This window comes from Pelecanus crispus, chromosome 8 (genome assembly GCF_030463565.1).
Source record: "Pelecanus crispus isolate bPelCri1 chromosome 8, bPelCri1.pri, whole genome shotgun sequence".
Classification (NCBI taxonomy): Eukaryota; Metazoa; Chordata; class Aves; order Pelecaniformes; family Pelecanidae; genus Pelecanus; species Pelecanus crispus.
Genome location: NC_134650.1, coordinates 47,813,045 through 47,830,899, shown reverse-complemented (window position 1 = coordinate 47,830,899; position 17,855 = coordinate 47,813,045). Strand labels below are relative to the sequence as shown.

The following is a 17,855-nucleotide window of genomic DNA, read 5'->3' as shown; positions in this document are numbered from 1 at the left end:
TCTTGGAGTAAAACGCTTTTCCTGTTTAATTTGCTTGTTCAGAAGACACGGACTGGCAGAGCGTTGGTCAGCGAGGAGAGCGGGGCTGGCCGGGGACCGGCTCGGTGTGGCCAGGAGATGCTGCTGGTGACTGCGGTGCTTCTTCGCAGCAGCCTCGGCCTCTGCAGAAGGGCTCAGCTGGGTGAGCTCTAAGGCGGACGAGCCGGAGCGGCTCCTGCTCTGCACTGAGATCACCTTGAGGAGCAGAGCCTGTGCTGTGCTCCTCCTGACACTAGCCCTGGCGCTGCCGAGTGCCGCCGCGGAGCGGTTAATGATTACCCCTGCCACCTCGGGCCCCCGCTCCTGCCCTGCCCCGGCGGGAGGCAGCGCTGAAGGCTGGGAAGCAGGATGCTGCTGCTGCTGCTGGCGCTCCTGGTGCTGCTGGGCCCCGCCGGCTGCCCCAGGACTGAGCCCCTGAGCGGGTCCGGCCAGGAGCCCCTCTTCCGTGGGGCGGATCGCTACGACTTCGCCATCGTCATCCCCGCCGGCACCGTGGAGTGCTTCTGGCAGTTCGCGCACCAGAACGGCAACTTCTTCTTCAGCTATGAGGTGAGTATTGCGTAGACGCGTCCTGGGAATCCGTCGGCGTGGTGCAGCTGCCGACGGGGTCGGGGAATGGCTGTGCTGGATCGGTGCTGCACGGCGGCTCTGCAGCCGGTGCCGGCTGCTGCCTCCAAGGGTGCGGCAGGTCCTTCCACAGGTGATCCTCCATCGCCTTAGTCCTTCGAGCAGGCTTATGTGCAGAAGGAGACCCCGTGGGATGGGGGTCTCCTACGGGGCCAGGCTGAGGGAGCTGGGGTTGTTCAGCCTGGAGAAGAGGAGGCTGCGGGGAGACCTTAGTGCAGCCTTTCAGTGCTTGAAGGGGGCCTGTAGGAAGGGTGGGGACAATCTTTTTAGCAAGGCCTGTTGTGACGGGGCAAGGAATAATGGTTTTAAACTAAAGAATAGATTTAGACTGGATAAAAAGAAGAAATTTTTTACACTGAGGGTGGTGAAGCACAGGAACAGGTAGGTTCCCTGGCGAGGTAGCAGAGGCCCCATCCCCAGAAACATCCCAGGCCAGGTTGGACGGAGCTCTGAGCACCCTGGTCTGCTTAAAGCTGTCCCTGCTCACTGCAGGGGTGTTGGGCTGGATGAGCTCTAAAGGTTCCTTCCCACCCAAAGCATTCTGTGATTCTATGATTCTAAGACCACAGCTGAACTCCAGACCCACTGCCCCCAGGGCACGGACGGTTTGTCTTGCGTGGGGAAGGCCCTTGGTTGAGACAGAGTGGTTGCCGTCACTTGGATGCTTCATCTCTGGGACCGTGCTTTTTTACGCAATTTCCATCATCAATCCCATTTCTTGGTTTTTTAAATACCTGGTTTAAAACCACAAAGCGGTGCTGAGAGCTCTGGACACGGTGCCCGAGCACCCGGAGCTCGCTCGCAGGGAGCTGCAGGGCGTCTCGGCACTGCGGGGAGCTCTGCCCTTCGCTGGCCCAGCTGGAGGCTGTGGCACAGCCCTTGGCTCTCCTCTGGGCCGCAGCCGGAAGGCGCGCTGAAGGTCTCGGGCACAGCCCTATCTGCTTGTCCCCACGCTCCGTCCCCTTCCCACAGGGGAAACCGCAGCCCTTTTATCTCCTGTTTACACTAGGCTGGTTGAAGGAGAGCCCGGGCACGGCCATGCCTGGCACTGACGGCTTCCCCCCGGCTCCGCTCTCGGCAGAGCAGCCCTGCAGGAACGCAGTCCAGCCCTGGGGCTCGGCACAGCTCCATCTCCCAACATTCCGGCAGCACCAGCAGCACCCAACCCAGGCAGCTGGGAGCCAGGGTGGGCACACGGGGTGGGAGACATGGGGTCTGTGCAGCACTGTGAGCGGGCATTGGGAACAGCGGGGTTTGTTCCCCAGGGCTGTGGGTTTGTTCTTTTATGCGCAGCTGGCAGCTCGCTAGGGGCCATTCCTGGCCTCGGCTCCCAGTAACAAAGGGGGCAGCTCCCCACAGACCCCAGACCAACCCCCAGTAGAGGCAGGTCCCCGCTGAGGCCCTGCCCTGCGCACAAGGGCTCCTGTGGGCTCCCGTCTGTTTCCTGGGTGCAGACTCAGGCCCACGAACCCCCCTTGGGTGTCTCCTGCCTCCAGGTCCAGCGGGCGACAGGCATCGGCAACAGCAGGAACATCCTAGCCACAGCGAGCGACCCCAACGGCCTCCAGCTCGGCGTTTCCCAGCACATGCGAGGACAGATCAACTTCCTCACCAAGGAGCCAGGTCCCCGCTGCCCCGGCCCCTGCCCAGCCCATCGGCAGCAGCTCCGATCCTGCCCAGCCAAGCCGGCACTTCCCAGAGCGTCGATCCGTCTGATCACGCCTTCCTCCCTAATGGGGAGGATGAGGGTCGAGCGCTGGGAACGGGTCTGCCCAGCAGCACCTCTTCTACTCGAGGAATGATAATCCCCGTTTCTCTCTGCAGGTTTTTACCAGCTGTGCCTGGACAACCAGCAAAACCACTTTGGCTTCATGCAGGTGTATCTCAACTTTGGTGTCTACTATGAAGGCGTCGACGTGGAAAACAAGCAGCTGGAAGAGAGAAAAGAGCTGAACGACACCCTGGAGGCAATCGGGGTGAGTGTCGAGGCGACGACAGGGCGCTCCAACGCAGCGGGGACGGGCACGTCCTCCCGAGGGAACTGAGAACGGCGTTTGCCGTTGGCTGAGCCGCAGCTTAATTTAACGCCGAGCCCAGCGGGCAGCTCTCAGGGTGGCTCTGCCAGCCCTGGGCTCTGCCGCGGCCCCGCTGCCGAGCGCCCGCCTCTCCCACAGGTCAGCATCCGCAAGCTGCAGCTCAACATCTTCCACATGTGGCGGTTCTACAACTTCGCCCGGATGCGGAAAGGGGCTGACTCCTTCCTCCTGGAGTCCAACTACAACTACGTTAACTGGTGGTCGATGGCTCAGAGCTGCGTTATCGTCCTCTCCGGGGTCCTGCAGCTCTATTTCTTGAAGCGCCTCTTCAACGTGCAAAGCTCCAGCAAGCAGACATGCTAGCAGTGCCCAGAACCGCGGGCAGGACCGCTGCCTGCAGTGCTCAGAACTGAGCTGCTGCTCTGCCTCTCGGCAGAGCAGGAGGGAAGGCTGGATCCTGTCTGGGGGGGGAGGAAGGAGAGTTCCCCCCGCTCCCGCCTCTGGCTTTAGCCCTGCCTCGGCCAAAATCCCTCCGACAGAAGAAAAGCGCGATGCGATCACCTGAGCTCTGTGCGCTGGGTTGGTTTGTTACATCCCTGCCCCTCATTACAGCGTCCCAATGTGCCTTTTCTATCAGAAACCCAATAAAGGAACCCCCGGCACACGCTCTGGGGAGCGATCGCAGCCTGCTGCCTGCCATCCAGCCTCTGCAAGCCCAGGCGAAGCAAGTCCTGCCTTGCAGGCAGCTGCCCCATCCCTCCCTCCTCGAAACTCAGCCCTGGGCTGCGAGCCTCGCCCCGGCCTCATCTGCTGAACCGAACGCGGTGCTTCTCCCCTCCAATTCGCACCCCAGGCAGGCAGAGCTGCGCAGCAGGGGCAAGGGCTGACCCCCCCGAGACGCTGCGCCAGACGACAGGCACTCTGGGAGAAGAAAAAAGGCTTTATGCGACGGCAGGGACAGGGCTGACGTGGGGGCAGCTCCTCCGCGCGTTGGCAGTAGTCCCCCCGGGGGGCGGGGGCCACACGCTGGCTGCTCCCAGCCCCTCCGCCCTGCTTGGGGCGGGCTCCCCGCGGCTCTGTGCGCCGCTGCCGCACCGACGGTGCGAGACAAGGTCCGTTCTGCCCAGAAAGGCTCGAGGTTCCTTAGGTCAGCGTGTCCTCGCTCCGCACGTACTCCCCGACATCAGCCTGGTGGAACACCACGATGGCCATGGGGTCCACCTTCCGGCACTCCTGGGTGGACTTGGCGGCCACCCCAAAGCCCTGAGGGGGGATGAAAGAAAGGTGAGAGAGAGTCTTCCCCGCGCCCCAGAAAACGCAGGGGCCGCGCCAGCCACTCACCAGCGGGACATCGGCCATGGAGTACACCACCACGCCCTGGTACTGCGCCGTGTTCTCCGTGATGCGGCCCAGCCCTGACTTCAGGACGTGGTTGCCGTAGAGGAAGGACTGCTCCGAGCCAGGCTTCACCCACACCTTGTACTGCAAGAGAGGCCAGGGTGGGTGAGGGGCTGGGGGGCCCAGTGTGGGGTGGGGTGCTGGCGCAGCAGCCGCGTCCCACCTTGGCGTAGGGTGCGAGGAAGTCCAGGGCCGTGACGCTGAGCCGGAACTTCTGCGTTTTGGTGAACTTGCCGAAGCAGGTGCCCAGCGACACCAGGCTGTCCCGGGGGATGCTCGCAGCCACCTTCAGCAGCTTCTCGCTGTGGGGAGCGGGGCAAAGGCAGAGCTGGAGCGGCTCCCGGGGCAGGGGCAGGGGCAGAGCCGGAGTGGCTCCCGGGGCGGCAGCCCCGCGCAGGCCGGTACCAGAGCCCCCCGCCCGGGCCCCCGCCGCCGGCCCCGCTCACCTCAGGTAGTAGACGCGGTCGCGGTGCAGGCGGAAGCAGTAGGTGCCATCGGGCCGGTCCACCAGCAGCTGGATGTTCTCACCGATGCTGCGGGAACAGGCCCCCGTCAGCCCAGGGACCGGCCCCCGCTCCCCGGCCCCCTCCAGCCGCGGCTGCTCTGGTCCCCGGGCCCGGCCCCCCCCCGTAACGGCCCCCTCCCCACGCCCGTGCCCGCTCCCCGGCCCCTCACTATTTCCCCAGCTTCTCGAACACCGCCCGCGTCTCCGCCTCCGTCAGCGGCCGCATCGCCCCGCACCGCACACGCGGGGCCGCGCCGGAACCGGAACCCCATGAACAACCGGAACCGGAAGTGGCCGGGCCGGAAGTGGCGCGGCGGCCCACTGAGAGCGGGCGGGTAGAGCGGCGCGATGGCGGCGGTGGCGGCGGAGGAGGCTCGGCTGCTGGCCTGGCTGCGCGGCCCGGCGGCGGCGGGGCCCGGCGGCCCCGAGCTCTCCGCCTACGTGGCGGAGCTGGCGGCGCTGGGGCTGGCGGAGCTGGGCCGGGAGCCGGCGCGGTTGGCGGCGGAGCGGGCGCGGGTGGGGGCGGAGACGCGCCGCCTGGCCTTCGAGCACTACCGGGCCTTCATCCGCTCCGCCGAGTGCACCGGCCGCGCCGGCCGAGGCTTCGGCGGCATCGAGAGCCGCCTCGGCAGCTTGCTGGGCCGCCTGCCCGCCCTCCAGGACGCCTGCCGGTGCGGGGACGGGGACGGGGACCGGGGCGGCGAGGGTGGCCGGGGCGGGGCCCGCTAAGGGCTCGGCGGGGGTGGGGGAGGCGGCAAGGGGTGGGGATGGGGGTGAGGCTGGGGTAGGGCCTGAGGGTGCGGGAGCAGCCCTGGGTGCAGGGGAGCCCGGTGAGGGCTGGGCTGGGGGCGGCGAGAGGGGCCCTGGTGCCGGGCCCGGTCAGAATCGGGGCCGGCTGGGGCTGGGGGGAGAAGCAGCGGTGGGAGGGGGCCCAGAACGATGCTGGGGGGAGGCCAGCGTGGGTGGGAGGGTCCCAGGGTGCACCCGCCGCAGCGGGGACCCTTCCACCGATCCCGTCGCCATCCCACAGGAACTTCATGCATGATGCCGAGGAGATCGCCTGCAGCCGGCGCATGAACAGCCTGACACTGAACCGGCACACGGAGATCCTGGAGATCCTGGAGATCCCGCAGCTCATGGATACCTGCGTCCGCAACGGCTATTACGAGGAGGCACTGGAGCTCGCTGCCTATGTGCGCCGGCTGGAGAGGAAGCACAGCAGCATCCCCGTCATCCAGGTAAGTCCCGCTCTGCCCCTGCCCCACGGCCGCCCCGCGCCCGGCCCCCGCGGCTCAGGCCTCTCTCCCACCCCAGGGCATCGTGGAGGAGGTGCGCCAGTCCGCCCAGCTGATGCTGAACCAGCTCATCCAGCAGCTCCGCACCAACATCCAGCTGCCGGCCTGCCTGCGGGTCATCGGCTACCTGCGGCGCATGGACGTCTTCACGGAGGCCGAGCTGCGCATCAAGTTCCTGCAGGCGCGGGACGCCTGGCTGCGCTCCATCCAGGCCTCCATCCCCGATGACGACCCCTACTTCCACATCACCAAAACCATCGAGGCCTGCCGCGTCCACCTCTTCGACATCGTCACCCAGTATCGCGCCATCTTCTCCGACGAGGAGCCACTCCTGCTGCCTGAGGGGCAGGCCCTCAACGAGGGGGCCATCTTCCACGGCTGGGTGCTGCAGAAGGTCTCCGAGTTCCTGCGGACGCTGGAGCGCGATCTCCGGCGCGGGGTGGGCGGCCGCCTGGACTCGCTGCTGGGGCAGTGCATGTACTTCGGCCTTTCCTTCAGCAGAGTGGGGGCCGATTTCCGCGGGCAGCTGGCCCCGCTCTTCCAGCGCGTGGCCACTGCTGCTTTCAGGAAGGCGGTGGAGGAGGCGGTGGAGAAGTTTCGGGAGGAGATGAATTCCTACACGCTCATCTCTGCCCCGGCCGTCCTGGGGGGCAGCGCCGGGGTGCCGGTGCCCGCAGCCCAGCCGGGGACGCTGCAGCCACCCATGGTGCTGCTGGACTTCCCGCCCCTCGCCTGCTTCCTCAACAGCCTCCTCGTTGCCTTCAACGACCTGCGGCTCTGCTGCCCTGTTGCCCTGGCCCAGGACGTCACCACCTGCCTGGAGGACGCGCTCGGTGAGGTGAGGCACCGGGGGACAGAGCCGTGACCTTGTCCTGGGAGAACGGTGGGTGGGCTTGCTCTGCCCCGAGTATTCATAGATAGAATCTTAGAATTGTTCAGGTTGGAAAAGACTTAAGATTGTAGAGTCCAACCTTTAACCTAACACTGCCAAGTCCACCACTAAACCATGTCCCTAGGCGCCAGTCTATACGTCTTTCAAATACCTCCAGGGCTGGGGACTCCCCCACCTCTCTGGGCAGCCTGTTCCAGTGCTTGGCCACTCTTTCTGTGAAGAAATTTCTCCCAATATCCAATCTAAACCTCCCCTGACACAGCTTGAGCCCATTTCCTCTTGTCCTATCGCTTGTTCCTTGGGAGAAGAGCCCAACACCCCCTCCCTGCCCCCTCCTGTCAGGAGCTGCAGAGCGATCAGGTCTCCCCTCAGCCTCCTCTTCTCCAGGCTGAACACCCCCAGCTCCCTCAGCCGCTCCCCACCAGCCCTGTGCTCCAGACCCTTCCCCAGCTCCGCTGCCCTTCTCTGGCCACGCTCCAGCACCTCAATGTCCTTCTTGTAGTGAGGGGCCCGAAACTGGGCGCAGTATTCATAACGCGGCCTCCCCAGTGCCGAGCACAGGGGGCCGATCCCTGCCCTGCTTCCGCTGGCCACGCTATCCCTGACACAGGCCAGGATGCTGCTGGCCACCTTGGCCACCTGGGCACACTGCTGGCTCATGTTCAGCTGCTGTCGACCAACACCCCCAGGTCCTTTTCAGACAGGCAGCTTTCCAGCCACTCTTCCCCAAGCCTGTAGCGTTGTGTGGGGTTGTTGCGACCCAAGTGCAGGACCCGGCACTTGGCCTTGTTCAACCTCGTACCAACGGCCTGGCACCGCGGGAGGGGAGTGGCCGTTTCGCACAGGGGGTCATCTGCCGGGAGAATGAACGACTCTCTGGGGAATTAACAACTCTGTCTTTTACCACAGGTGACCAAAACCATCCTGGCCTTCCACCGTGCGGAGGAGGCAGCTTTCAGCGAGCGGGAGCAGGAGCTCTTTGCCCAGTTCTGCACGGCTTTCCTGGACGACCTGCTGCCCTACCTCAACCGCTGCCTCCAGGTCCTCTTTCCTCCGGCACAGATCGCACAGGCGCTGGGTGAGACCCCGGGGGCTCTCGCGGCTCTGCCCCCACCCGTGGCTCCCCCCCCACGAGACGTACAGGGTCCTGTCTCGCTGTGGCTACCTCTGTGGGGGTTCCCCGTTGCCCGCGGGCCCCCACCTGAGCCCCCTCTCCCTGTCTGGCAGGCGTCCCCCCAACCCAGCTGCAGCGCTTCGGCCGCCTGGGCCGCATCGACGTGGTCGCCCTCAGGGAGCCGCTGGCTTTCCTCCTGCCGGCGCCGGGCGAGGCGGAACCGGCCCAAGAGAGCACCCCACGCCCGGAGCGGGAAGAGGAGGCCGAGCCCCGGGACCCCCTGCCTGCGCCGGGGCAGGAGCACCCCCCCGGGGGGGCTCTGCTGCCGGACGTCCCGGCGGCCACGGGGTAGCGGGGCTGCGGCCGGGGCGGGCTGTGTCACCCCGAGCCCCCCGTGCCTCGGGAGTGAAGCGGTGCGCGGCCGCTGCCCGCCTTCGCGCTGCCGGCGGCACCGCCTGCCCGCCCCGGGCAGCCCCCCGCGACCCTGCTCCTGCCTGCAGCGGGCGGTCCTCCGCGCCGCCAGGGGCCGCCCTCCCGCCGCCGGGCGTGCGCTGCGCGGCCACCGTAGCGGCGCGCGCGGGCGGGCCAACATGGCGGCGGCGCTGGCGGCGGGGCGGCGGCTGGCGGGGGGGGCCCGGCCGGGAGCCCCGGGCCGCTGCTGCGGGGACGCGGCGGGTTGGGGCGAGCGGGAGCGTTCGTACTGGCGGGCGCTGCGGCGGAGGGTGCTGGGCCCGCCCGCCCCGCCTTTCGCCGCCCCTTGCCAGGTGGGCGCCCCGGTGCTGCGCGCCGCCGCCGCCGCCGTGCCCCCGGAGCGGCTGGGGGGCTCCGAGCTGCGGGAGCTGGCGGCGGCGCTGGCGGCCGGGCTGCGGCGGGGGCCGTGCCTGGGGCTGAGCGCCCCGCAGTTGGGCGTCCCGTTGCGCGTCTTCGCCGCCGAGCTGCCCCCCGCCCGCTGCCGCCGGTACCCGCCGGCGCTGCGCCGCGCCCACCGCATCGAGCCCTTCCCGCTCCGCCTGCTCGTCAACCCCGCGCTTCGCGTCCTCGACGCCCGCCTCGTCAGCGCTCCCGAGGGCTGCGCCAGCCTCCAGGGCTTCTCCGCCTTCGTCCCGCGCCACTGGGCCGTCCACGTCTCCGGTACGGACCCCGCCGTGGGTGCCTCCCCCTTACCCCCCGTTATCCCCCGGCCGTCCCCAACCGCTGCTCTCCCGGGCAGCAGGCGTGGATGAGCACGGGGAGCCGGTGAGCTGGGAGGCGTCGGGCTGGGCTGCCCGCATCGTCCAGCACGAGATGGATCACCTGGACGGGATCCTCTACATTGACCGCATGGACACCCGCACCTTCGCCAACGTCAGCTGGATGGAGCTGCTGGACTGACGCCCGCCGCCCCGGCAGGCAGGCACCCAACCCACGACGGCCCCGTCTCGCCAGAGCAGAGCCGCGGCAAAGCCCCCAGTGTGCACCCGGGCCCTGGGGGTCCTCCAGCGTGGCGCCGGGCGCCCGCCTTTACCCTGGCGAAAGAATCGGCATGGAGCCACGGCACCGGGGGCTGCCGCTCAGTTTTTGTGGTGGGCAATACACACTGAGAGAACCCACCGCGGCTCCTGGCCCTTCCTGCCTGCCTTCCCCTGCCCCACCTGCGCTGCCTCTTGCACCTGAGATTATTTTATGGTTCTAGGAACAAAACCTGCTGCCAGGGGGGTGTTGGGGGGGGGGGGGATCCCCCTTTCTGGGACTCGTTTGGGGCCCAGGGTGAGGCCGTGGGCAGCAGCACTGGGCAGGTGGAGGAGCTGAGCGCAGCACGAGGGGGCACTGGGGCTGAACCTGGCTGGGGGATGGTGCAGGGGGACATGGGGTGCTGGCTGTGGGGCCAGGGGTCGTGGGCTAGCAGGAGCCCGCAGAGCTCATCCCCAGACAGGGGCTGCTCCAAGCACCATGTGCTCTGGTGGGTGGGCAAAGCCCCAAGCAGCGCGCCCCCCCCCCCCCCCCCCCGCCTCTGACACAAATCCCTGCCTGGGAGGGCTGCAGCATGGGGAGTCCCACACCCCACCCAGGGACAGGCAGCAGCGCCTGCCTGCACATGGCGGCACAGGCAGAGCCAGAGGCCTCGGCCCTGGGCAGGGAGACGGGGCTGCGCCCCCCTGGTGCCCTCAGAGCCTCAGGGAGGACCCAGGCACCGGCTGAAGCTTTCGGATTGTTTTTATTTTCATATAAACAAGACAGAACCCAAAGCAGCATTAAGTTAAAAAATAAAAAAAAAGAGCAGGAAGAAGAGTCGGGGCACGGCCGGGGGGGAGCACCCAGCTGCCCAGGCCATGCTTGGGCCCCCCAGTAGTGTCGGCCCCCCCCCCAGGCCGTGCTCCCTGCGCCCCGCCGGGTGCTGCAGTGCGATGGGGTGAGTAGTGAGCGGAAGATGAACTTGTTTGGCACAGCCGGCGCGGCGGCAGGGGGCACGGCGGGGGCCCTGCTGCCCCAGCCCCACCCCCCCTCACCCCCTTCCCCCCCCCCCCGCCCTTAACCTTCCTGTCCAAAATCCTCCGTGAATTTCTTCACCTTCAGGAGATCCTCGGTGTTCACGGTGGGGCGGGTGGTGGCCAGCGAGCGCAGCATGTCCGACTGCAAGACAGGGAGCAGGAAGGCAGCTGAGACCGGGGGGCACCGGGAAGGGACCCCCACCCCCAGCAGTGCCGGCTGGCACAGGCAGATCTGCCCATCCCCGTAGGGCTCTGGGCTGCTGCCATGGGCTTGGCGCTGGTGCCGTCACCCCCGCAACGGTGCTGGCTCTGCAGGTGGGAGCTGCCTGGAGGAGCCCAGGCCTTTCCCCAGCACCCTGGGGGCTCAGCACCCATGGGGCACAGAGCAGGGGCCCTGGCAGGAGGACCCCCCTGCTTCAGGGAGCAAGGAGGCGATGCCTGGAGCCAGGCGGCTGCGCTGGAGGAGGGACGGAGAACCAGCAGGACCGGGGCTGCAGCATTGCTGCGCCGGGGCCAGCCCTCACCCGGCGGGACGGGTGCCCAGCCCCGCGCCGGCAGCGTGGCCGCGCTCACCATGCAGACGATGGGTTCCATCAGCTTGTCGCTGGGCACCTCCATCCAGGTCATCTCAGTGGCACCCGGGTCACCGGGCGAGCACGGTGTCAGCAGGTCGTCCACGAAGGCGCCGGGGGTAGTGCGGGAGGGACCGCGGACCTGCGGCAGAGCCAGGCGGCACAGCGCTCGCGGGCGGGACGGGGGCCGTGGCACCGATGCTGGCCACGGGACCCCCGTCCAGGGACGGACCCCCTGTCCAGGAGCCGCCCCCACTCACCTTCTTGAAGTGCGTGGCCGACTGCACCTTGCGGACAGGCTGCATCAGGGCGTCCCGCACGATGATGCTGATGTCGGCCCCCGAGTAGCCGTCGGTTTTCCGGGCCAGCTCCTGGATGTTGGCCTCGGTCAGGGAGTGCGGGGTGTTGCCCAGGTGCAGCTTGAACATCTGGGCCCGCGCCGCCTCCTCGGGCAGCGGGATGTAAATGCGCTTCTCGAACCTGAGGGCAGCACAGGCAGGCACCGGGGTGAGCCCCACGCTGCCAGACCCTGCTGGGGCACAGCGCCGTGGCTCCGGGAGCAGTGTGGGGGGGGATTGGGAACTGCTCACCTTCTCCTGATGGCCGAGTCCAGCACCCAGGGGATGTTGGTAGCCCCCAGCACCAGGATCCCATCGCTGCTGTTCCCCACACCTGCCCGGGGACACAGCGAGCAAAATCACAGCGCTCCCCAGGGAAGGAACCGCGGGACGCAGGCATCCGGCAGCTTCTCCCACCCCTGCCCGCCCCGTCCTGCTCCTCCCCGGGACCCCCTTCGTGTGCCAGCTCGTCCCGCTGGGGAAGCCCCACGCACCCTGCATCTGCACCAGGAACTCCGTTTTGATGCGCCGGGCCGCCTCGCTCTCGTTCTCGTTGCGGGAGCCACACAGCGAGTCCACCTCGTCGATGAAGATGATGGAGGGCTTGTGCTGCCTCGCCAACTCAAAGAGGTTCTTCACCAGCCTGGGGACAAGGGCAGGGGACGGGGTCCCCGCTCAGGGACCCTCCACAGCACCAACACCACCCACAGCACGCGACAGCGCCGGGGCGAGGGCCCCCACACGCCGCCGGCTCCTGCCCCTGCCCACCCCGGCAACCCTGGGGGCTGTGGAGCCTCGGGAGGGCCCACACTCGCCCCTGGGAGCCGTTCTCCGTGTTAACACGGTTCACTGATGCCGGTGGCTCCCCCACCCCGGCTAGAGCTCTGGCATGGCCAGCCCGGCCAGCGGGGAGGCTGGGAGCCAGCCTGCAGCAGCCGCGGATCCCTGCTGCCAGCTTACTTCTCGCTCTCTCCCAGCCACTTCGACATCAGGTCCGAGGAGGAGACGGAGAAGAAGGTGGAGTTGTTGGCCTCAGTGGCCACGGCCTTGGCCAAATAGGACTTGCCGGTGCCGGGAGGCCCGAAGAGCAGGATCCCTCGCCAGGGCGTGCGCTTCCCTGCGACAGAGGCCAGCGTCACGGCTCCCCGCCCAGGCCAGATCCACGCAGGGACATGCGTCCCCGCTGCTCGGCGTCACCTCCCCGCCGGCGCTCGCCCCAGCTGCCGCCCCATGGCACCACCTCCGCAGGGCGAGCGGCGGCCGTGGCGCTGCCCTGACCCTCACCGGTGAACAAGTGCGGGAACTTGATGGGCAGGATCACGGCTTCCTTCAAGGCTTCCTTGGCTCCCTCCAAGCCGGCCACATCACTCCACCGCACGTTGGGCTTCTCCATCATGATGGCACCTGCAGGGAGAGCGGTTCTGCTCACACCGCCCCACAGAGACCAGCACCGCACTCCTGATGTGTGCTGGGAGGGCCCGAGCCCCTGTCCCTCCCCACACCTCCACCCCGCCAAACCCCCCGCCCACATCAACCTCACCGCCCCTCAGCATGGAGCACGGTTTGGGGGCTCCCAGTCCTGCAGCCGCCCCTCGCAACAGCCGTTCGGGAATCCCTCTGCTGACCCCGCAGACAGCCGGCGCAGCTGTGCCCGCCGCAGCCCCTCACCCATCAACTGCTCCTGCAGCTTCTTCGTCTCGGGGTTCTCGCCCTCGCTGTCGCTGTCGCTCCTGGGGAGAAGGGACACGGGTCAGGAGAGGGACCGGCCCCGGCACAGCAGGAGTGTCCTGCCGGCTCCACCGCCGGACGGGGGGGCCCCTCGCAGCCCCACGCACCCCTTGTTGTCATTTTGGGACTCCTTAACCGGCTTCTTGCCCTGCTTGTCCTTGCTGCGCAGGTACTCCTTCAGCTTCTCCGCCCGATCCAGGTACTGCACGCACTTGGCTCGGATGCTCTCCTTCGCCTTGTCGCTGTGGGCTTCATCTGCAGAGAGACCCCCCACCCCCGGCGTCACCCACGGCCCCGCGCCACAGCCAGCGACCCCGAGCCCCCCGGGCCGCAGGCGGGGGACAGTGGCTGGTCCCCCTGTCTCACATTTGATGGCGTGCAGGAAGTACTCCACGGCATGCTGGTACAGCCGCAACGCCTCCTCGTAGTTCTTAGCCTTGTCCTCCTCGGTGGCTTTGGTGACCAGGTCGATGGCTTTCTAGGGGCGGGGAGCGCAGCGCCGTGAGCCGGGCAGTGGCACCGGGGCCGCAGCAGGATGAGGCCCTTCCCCACCCCCGGCCCGGGCCTGCTGGCACCGGGGCTGGTCCCCACCACCCGGGCAGGGCAGGATGAGGCTGCCCCAGCGCAGCCTGGCACCGGGGCTGAGCGAGGCCTTTCCCCGGCCGGCACCGGGCTGGGCCTTTCCCCTGCGAGCACCGCACCGGGGCTGGGTGAGGCCTTTCCCCGACGACACTGGGCGAGGCCTTTCCCCGGCCGGCACCGCACTGGGGCCGGGTAAGGCCTTTCCCCGGCCGGTACCGGGCGAGGCCTTTCCCCTGCGAGCACAGCACCAGGGCCGGGTAAGGCCTTTCACCGGCCGACACCGGGCGAGGCCTTTCCCCGGCCGACACCGCACCGGGGCCATGTGAGGCCTTTCCCCGACCGGCACCGGGCGAGGCCTCTCCCCGGCCGGCACCGGGTAAGGCCTTTCACCGGCTGACACCGCACCGGGGCCGGGTGAGGCCTTTCCCCGACCGGCACCGGGCTGGGCCTTTCCCCGGCTGACACCGCACCGGGGCCGGGTGAGGTCTTTCCCCGGCCGGCACTGCACCGGGGCCGGGTGAGGCCTTTCCCCGGCTGACACCGCACCGGGGCCGGGTGAGGCCTTTCCCCGGCCGGTACCGGGCGAGGCCTTTCCCCCTCCGGCCCCGCAGCGGCAGCGGGGCCGGCTGAGGCCTGCCCGTGGCGGCCTGAGAGCGGGGCGGGGGGAGGCCCCGCCAGGGCCCGGCCCGGGGCAGGCGCAGGCCGGGGCCGGGTCCCGGCAGCCCCCCCGCCGTACCTGCAGGGTGGACGTTGTCATCTCATCGCCCGGTGCGGCCGCGGCTGGCGCGGCCCGGCCCGGTGGCGGCGGAGGGGCCCGCGGGACCGCCCGCCACTGCGCCTCTGCGCGCCAGCGCCCCCTGCCGGCACCCGCCGGCACCCGCGCCGCGGGGCGGGGCCTCGCCGGGACACGCCCCCTCTCGCGCGTGCGCGCCCCGCCCCTCGGGCCCGGCGGGTGGACACGCCCGAGCGCGCGGCACCCCAACCTGTGCGTGTGTGTGCACCCCAACCTGTGCGTGTGTGTGTGCACCCCCTAACCTGTACGTGTGTGTGTGCACCCCAACCTGTGCGTGTGTGTGTGCACCCCCTAACCTGTACGTGTGTGTGTGCACCCCAACCTGTGCGTGTGTGCGTGTGCACCCCAACCTGTGCGTGTGTGTGCACCCCAACCTGTGCGTGTGTGCGTGTGCACCCCAACCTGTGCGTGTGTGTGTGCACCCCCTAACCTGTACGTGTGTGTGTGCACCCCAACCTGTGCGTGTGTGCGTGTGCACCCCAACCTGTGCGTGTGTGTGCACCCCAACCTGTGCGTGTGTGCGTGTGCACCCCAACCTGTGCGTGTGTGCGTGTGCACCCTAACCTGTACGTGTGTGCATGTGCACCCCAACCTGTGCGTGTGTGTGCACCCCAACCTGTGCGTGTGTGTGTGTGCACCCTAACCTGTACGTGTGTGCATGTGCACCCCAACCTGTGCGTGTGTGTGCACCCCAACCTGTGCGTGCGTGTGCACCCTAACCTGTACATGTGTGCGTGTGCACCCCAACCTGTACATGTGTGCGTGTGCACCCCCTAACCCACACGTGTGCGTGTGCACCCCAACCTGTACGTGTGTGCGTGTGCACCCCAACCTGTACGTGTGTGTGTGCACCCCAACCTGTACGTGTGTGCGTGTGCACCCCAACCTGTGCGTGTGTGTGCACCCCCTAACCTGTACGTGTGCATGTGCACCCCAACCTGTGCATGTGTGTGCACCCCCTAACCCATATGTGTGCGTGTGCACCCCAACCTGTGCGTGTGCACCCCAACCTGTACGTGTGTGCACCCCAACCTGTATGTGTGTGTGCACCCCAACCTGTACGTGTGTGTGCACCCCAACCCATACGTGTGCGTGTGCACCCCAACCTGTACATGCGTGTGCACCCCCTAACCCACACGTGTGTGCGTACACACCTACTAACCCCTATGCGGTGTATGCACGTGCATATACATACATACCCACCTCCTAACCCATGTATGTGTGCATACATACCCACTAACCCGTATGTGCGTGTGTACATACCTACCGCCTACTAACGCGTGTGCGCGCACACCTCCTAACCTGTACGTGTGTGTACACACCTACTAACCTGCGTGTGTATATATACACCCCCACGCTATCCCCTATGTGTACATGCCTACTAACCCATGTGTGTGCACACCTCCTCACCTCTGTGTGTGCGTACACCTAAGCCATACATGTGCGCATATGCACACCTACTAACCCGTGTGTACACACACGTGTACACCTACCACCTACTAACCCGTGTGTGTATATACACACACACCCAACCCGTACATGTGTGTGCACACCTCCTAACCCATACGTGTGCACACACCTAACCTGTACGTGTGTACACCTACTAACACGCATGTGTATATACACTCCTATTAGTGCGTGTGTACACACACCTACTAACCTCTGTGTGTGTACACACACCTCATGACCCATGCATGTTTCCGTGTGTGTATACACACTTGCTAACCCACACGCATGTGTGTACACAACTAATAACATGTGTGGGTGTGCAAATACGTGTATATACATTCCTGCTAACGTATGTGTGTATATATACACCCCCCACTAACCCATACACACACGTGTGCACACACCTCCTAGCCCATACGTGCGTATGTACACACCTACTAACATGCGTGTGGGTGTACATACACCCCTACTAATGCGTGTGCGTACAACACACCTACTAACCAGCGTGTGTGTACACCCCTACTACTCCATACATGTGCGCACATGTGTTTATACACACGTACTAACATGTGCGTACACGTACGCCTCCCACCCGCTAGCCCGTGTGCACACCCCCCTCCTAACGGCTACACGCGTGTGCACGAACCCTGTCCCACGCTGTGGGTGCACGGCCGCGCACACCCGTGCCCCGTCCCGGGGGTCTCTGTGCCCCCGCACCGGGCCCCGTCCCGGGGGTCTCCGTGTCCCCGCACCCCGTCCCGGGGGTCTCCGTGCCCCCGCACCGGGCCCCGTCCCGGGGGTCTCCGTGTCCCCGCACCCCGTCCCGGGGGTCTCCGTGCCCCCGCACCGGGCCCTGTCCTGGGGGTCTCCGTGTCCCCGCACCGGGCCCTGTCCCGTCCATCCCCGTGCTGCAGACAGACAGACAGACAGACAGACAGCGGCGCGCCCCCGGGCCCCCCCCGAGCGAGACGCCGAGCCCCCAGAAAAGGCAATCTGATATAAATAGCGATTTACAAAGAATACAAAAATAGAAGGGGCGCGCGGGGGGCTGCAGCGGGGGGCCGGGGCCTGTAGTGCTTCTGTGTCGCCGCACCCCGGCCCCCCCCGGCACGCGCAGCCCCCCCCGGGAAGCAGAAAAATGTGCAGAATTTGGCTGAGGGGGGGAACGGGGCCTCAGCCAGGAGTGGGGAGCCCGCGGAGTTGGGGGGGGGGGGGTCCCCCCACTCCCACCGTGCCCAGGGCTCCCCCCAGCACCCCGGGGGTGCGGGAGCTGCCCCCCCTGGAGAAGGCGGCGGGGGGGGGGAAGTACAAAAAGCGAAAGTGCATCGATCGCCAAGTCCTGCCCCAAATCTGGGGGGGGGCCGGACCCGCGCAGCAGCTCCCGGGCGGGGGGCAGGGGCTGGGGGGGGCCGTGGGGACAGCGTGGGGGGGTGGCAGCCCCCCGGCAGCCCCAGCCCCTCTGCCCAGCGCCGCAGAGACACAACTTTTGTTTTCTGGCTTTGGGAGGGTTGGGGGCTCCACCGCCGCACCCTGCCCCAGCCCTGCGGGCAGCAGCGGGGGGGGGCTGAGCCCCTGCCCCCCAGGGACGAGCCCCCCGGGGCAGCCCCTTTTGCACCCGTAAGAGAAACGTGTCCCCCAGCACGGAGCGGGACACGGGGACCCCGCGCTGCAGCCACGGGGGGCCGCGCGCCCCAAGCCCCGTCCCATGCAGGGACGCCGTGACCCCCTTTTTGGGGATCCCCGAGGCAGGGAGGGCGCTGGCTCCCCCAGACAGGGGTTTGGGGGGAGCACCGGGGGTCCCCCAGGCGTGGGGGGCCGGGCTCGCCCCGCTCCAAGGCACAGGCGGTGAGATCGGCGATGGCTTCGGGCCCGGGGGGATTCAAGCTGGCGTCTGCGCCCCAGCACCCCCCTGGCACCGGGATGGGGGGGGTCCGGGACCACCGGTGGGGAGCGGGAGAGGCTTGCCCCCGTCGCAGGGCAGCCGTCCCGCCGCGGCCCCGGCAGCTCCCACGGCGGTGA

General features: G+C 67.6%; 4 protein-coding genes across 6 annotated transcripts; 2 read left to right on the top strand and 2 right to left on the bottom strand.

The window, feature by feature from the left end:
- The first annotated feature begins 310 nt into the window (after positions 1-310).
- Positions 311-3,065, top strand: TMED6 (transmembrane p24 trafficking protein 6). The gene is given in 5 exon segments (XM_009491675.2): positions 311-343; positions 346-588; positions 2,163-2,289; positions 2,491-2,642; positions 2,841-3,065. Coding segments are annotated over 5 exon segments (780 nt in total).
- Positions 3,066-3,820: 755 nt separating this feature from the next.
- NIP7 (nucleolar pre-rRNA processing protein NIP7) lies at positions 3,821-4,831 on the bottom strand. Of its 2 annotated transcripts, XM_075715636.1 has the most exons (5): positions 4,776-4,831; positions 4,547-4,633; positions 4,264-4,402; positions 4,044-4,184; positions 3,821-3,965 (listed from the first exon to the last, which is right to left on the bottom strand). In XM_075715636.1, exons 1-5 carry the CDS (start codon positions 4,829-4,831, stop codon positions 3,846-3,848), a joined length of 543 nt encoding a protein of 180 aa, XP_075571751.1. In that variant the 3' UTR covers positions 3,821-3,845. The 2 variants fall into 2 exon arrangements, with proteins under 2 accessions (XP_075571751.1, XP_075571752.1); XM_075715637.1 differs by lacking the exon at positions 4,044-4,184.
- A 122-nt stretch (positions 4,832-4,953) lies between these two features.
- Positions 4,954-9,294, top strand: COG8 (component of oligomeric golgi complex 8). 2 transcript variants are annotated; one of them, XM_075715425.1, is made up of 7 exons: positions 4,954-5,276; positions 5,636-5,843; positions 5,920-6,738; positions 7,702-7,870; positions 8,020-8,148; positions 8,902-8,931; positions 9,120-9,294. In XM_075715425.1, the coding sequence occupies exons 1-7, from the start codon at positions 4,954-4,956 to the stop codon at positions 9,275-9,277; spliced, it is 1,836 nt and encodes a 611-aa protein (XP_075571540.1). In that variant the 3' UTR covers positions 9,278-9,294. The 2 variants fall into 2 exon arrangements, with proteins under 2 accessions (XP_075571540.1, XP_075571542.1); XM_075715427.1 differs by lacking the exons at positions 8,902-8,931; positions 9,120-9,294 and having other exon boundaries at positions 8,020-8,258.
- Positions 9,295-10,414: 1,120 nt separating this feature from the next.
- On the bottom strand, positions 10,415-14,385 carry VPS4A (vacuolar protein sorting 4 homolog A). Its single transcript, XM_075715159.1, has 11 exons — positions 14,331-14,385; positions 13,379-13,490; positions 13,120-13,267; positions 12,953-13,014; positions 12,569-12,688; positions 12,245-12,401; positions 11,779-11,927; positions 11,537-11,618; positions 11,207-11,426; positions 10,948-11,088; positions 10,415-10,516 (listed from the first exon to the last, which is right to left on the bottom strand). Exons 1-11 carry the CDS (start codon positions 14,349-14,351, stop codon positions 10,415-10,417), a joined length of 1,314 nt encoding a protein of 437 aa, XP_075571274.1. The 5' UTR covers positions 14,352-14,385.
- Positions 14,386-17,855: the final 3,470 nt, after the last annotated feature.

Coding starts and splice junctions, on each gene's coding strand:
- COG8 (XM_075715425.1), top strand. CDS start 4,954: ATGGCGGCGGTGGCGGCGGAGGAGGCTCGGCTGCTGGCCTGGCTGCGC. Junction 5,844..5,919: donor GCAGCATCCCCGTCATCCAG/GTAAGTCCCGCT, acceptor CTCCCACCCCAG/GGCATCGTGGAGGAGGTGCG. Junction 7,871..8,019: donor ACAGATCGCACAGGCGCTGG/GTGAGACCCCGG, acceptor CCTGTCTGGCAG/GCGTCCCCCCAACCCAGCTG.
- VPS4A (XM_075715159.1), bottom strand. CDS start 14,351: ATGACAACGTCCACCCTGCAG. Junction 13,015..13,119: donor TCCCAAAATGACAACAAGGG/GTGCGTGGGGCT, acceptor CCTTCTCCCCAG/GAGCGACAGCGACAGCGAGG. Junction 12,402..12,568: donor GTTCCCGCACTTGTTCACCG/GTGAGGGTCAGG, acceptor CCTCTGTCGCAG/GGAAGCGCACGCCCTGGCGA.
- NIP7 (XM_075715636.1), bottom strand. CDS start 4,831: ATGCGGCCGCTGACGGAGGCGGAGACGCGGGCGGTGTTCGAGAAGCTG. Junction 4,634..4,775: donor TTCGAGAAGCTGGGGAAATA/GTGAGGGGCCGG, acceptor CTGTTCCCGCAG/CATCGGTGAGAACATCCAGC. Junction 4,403..4,546: donor GACCGCGTCTACTACCTGAG/GTGAGCGGGGCC, acceptor CGCTCCCCACAG/CGAGAAGCTGCTGAAGGTGG.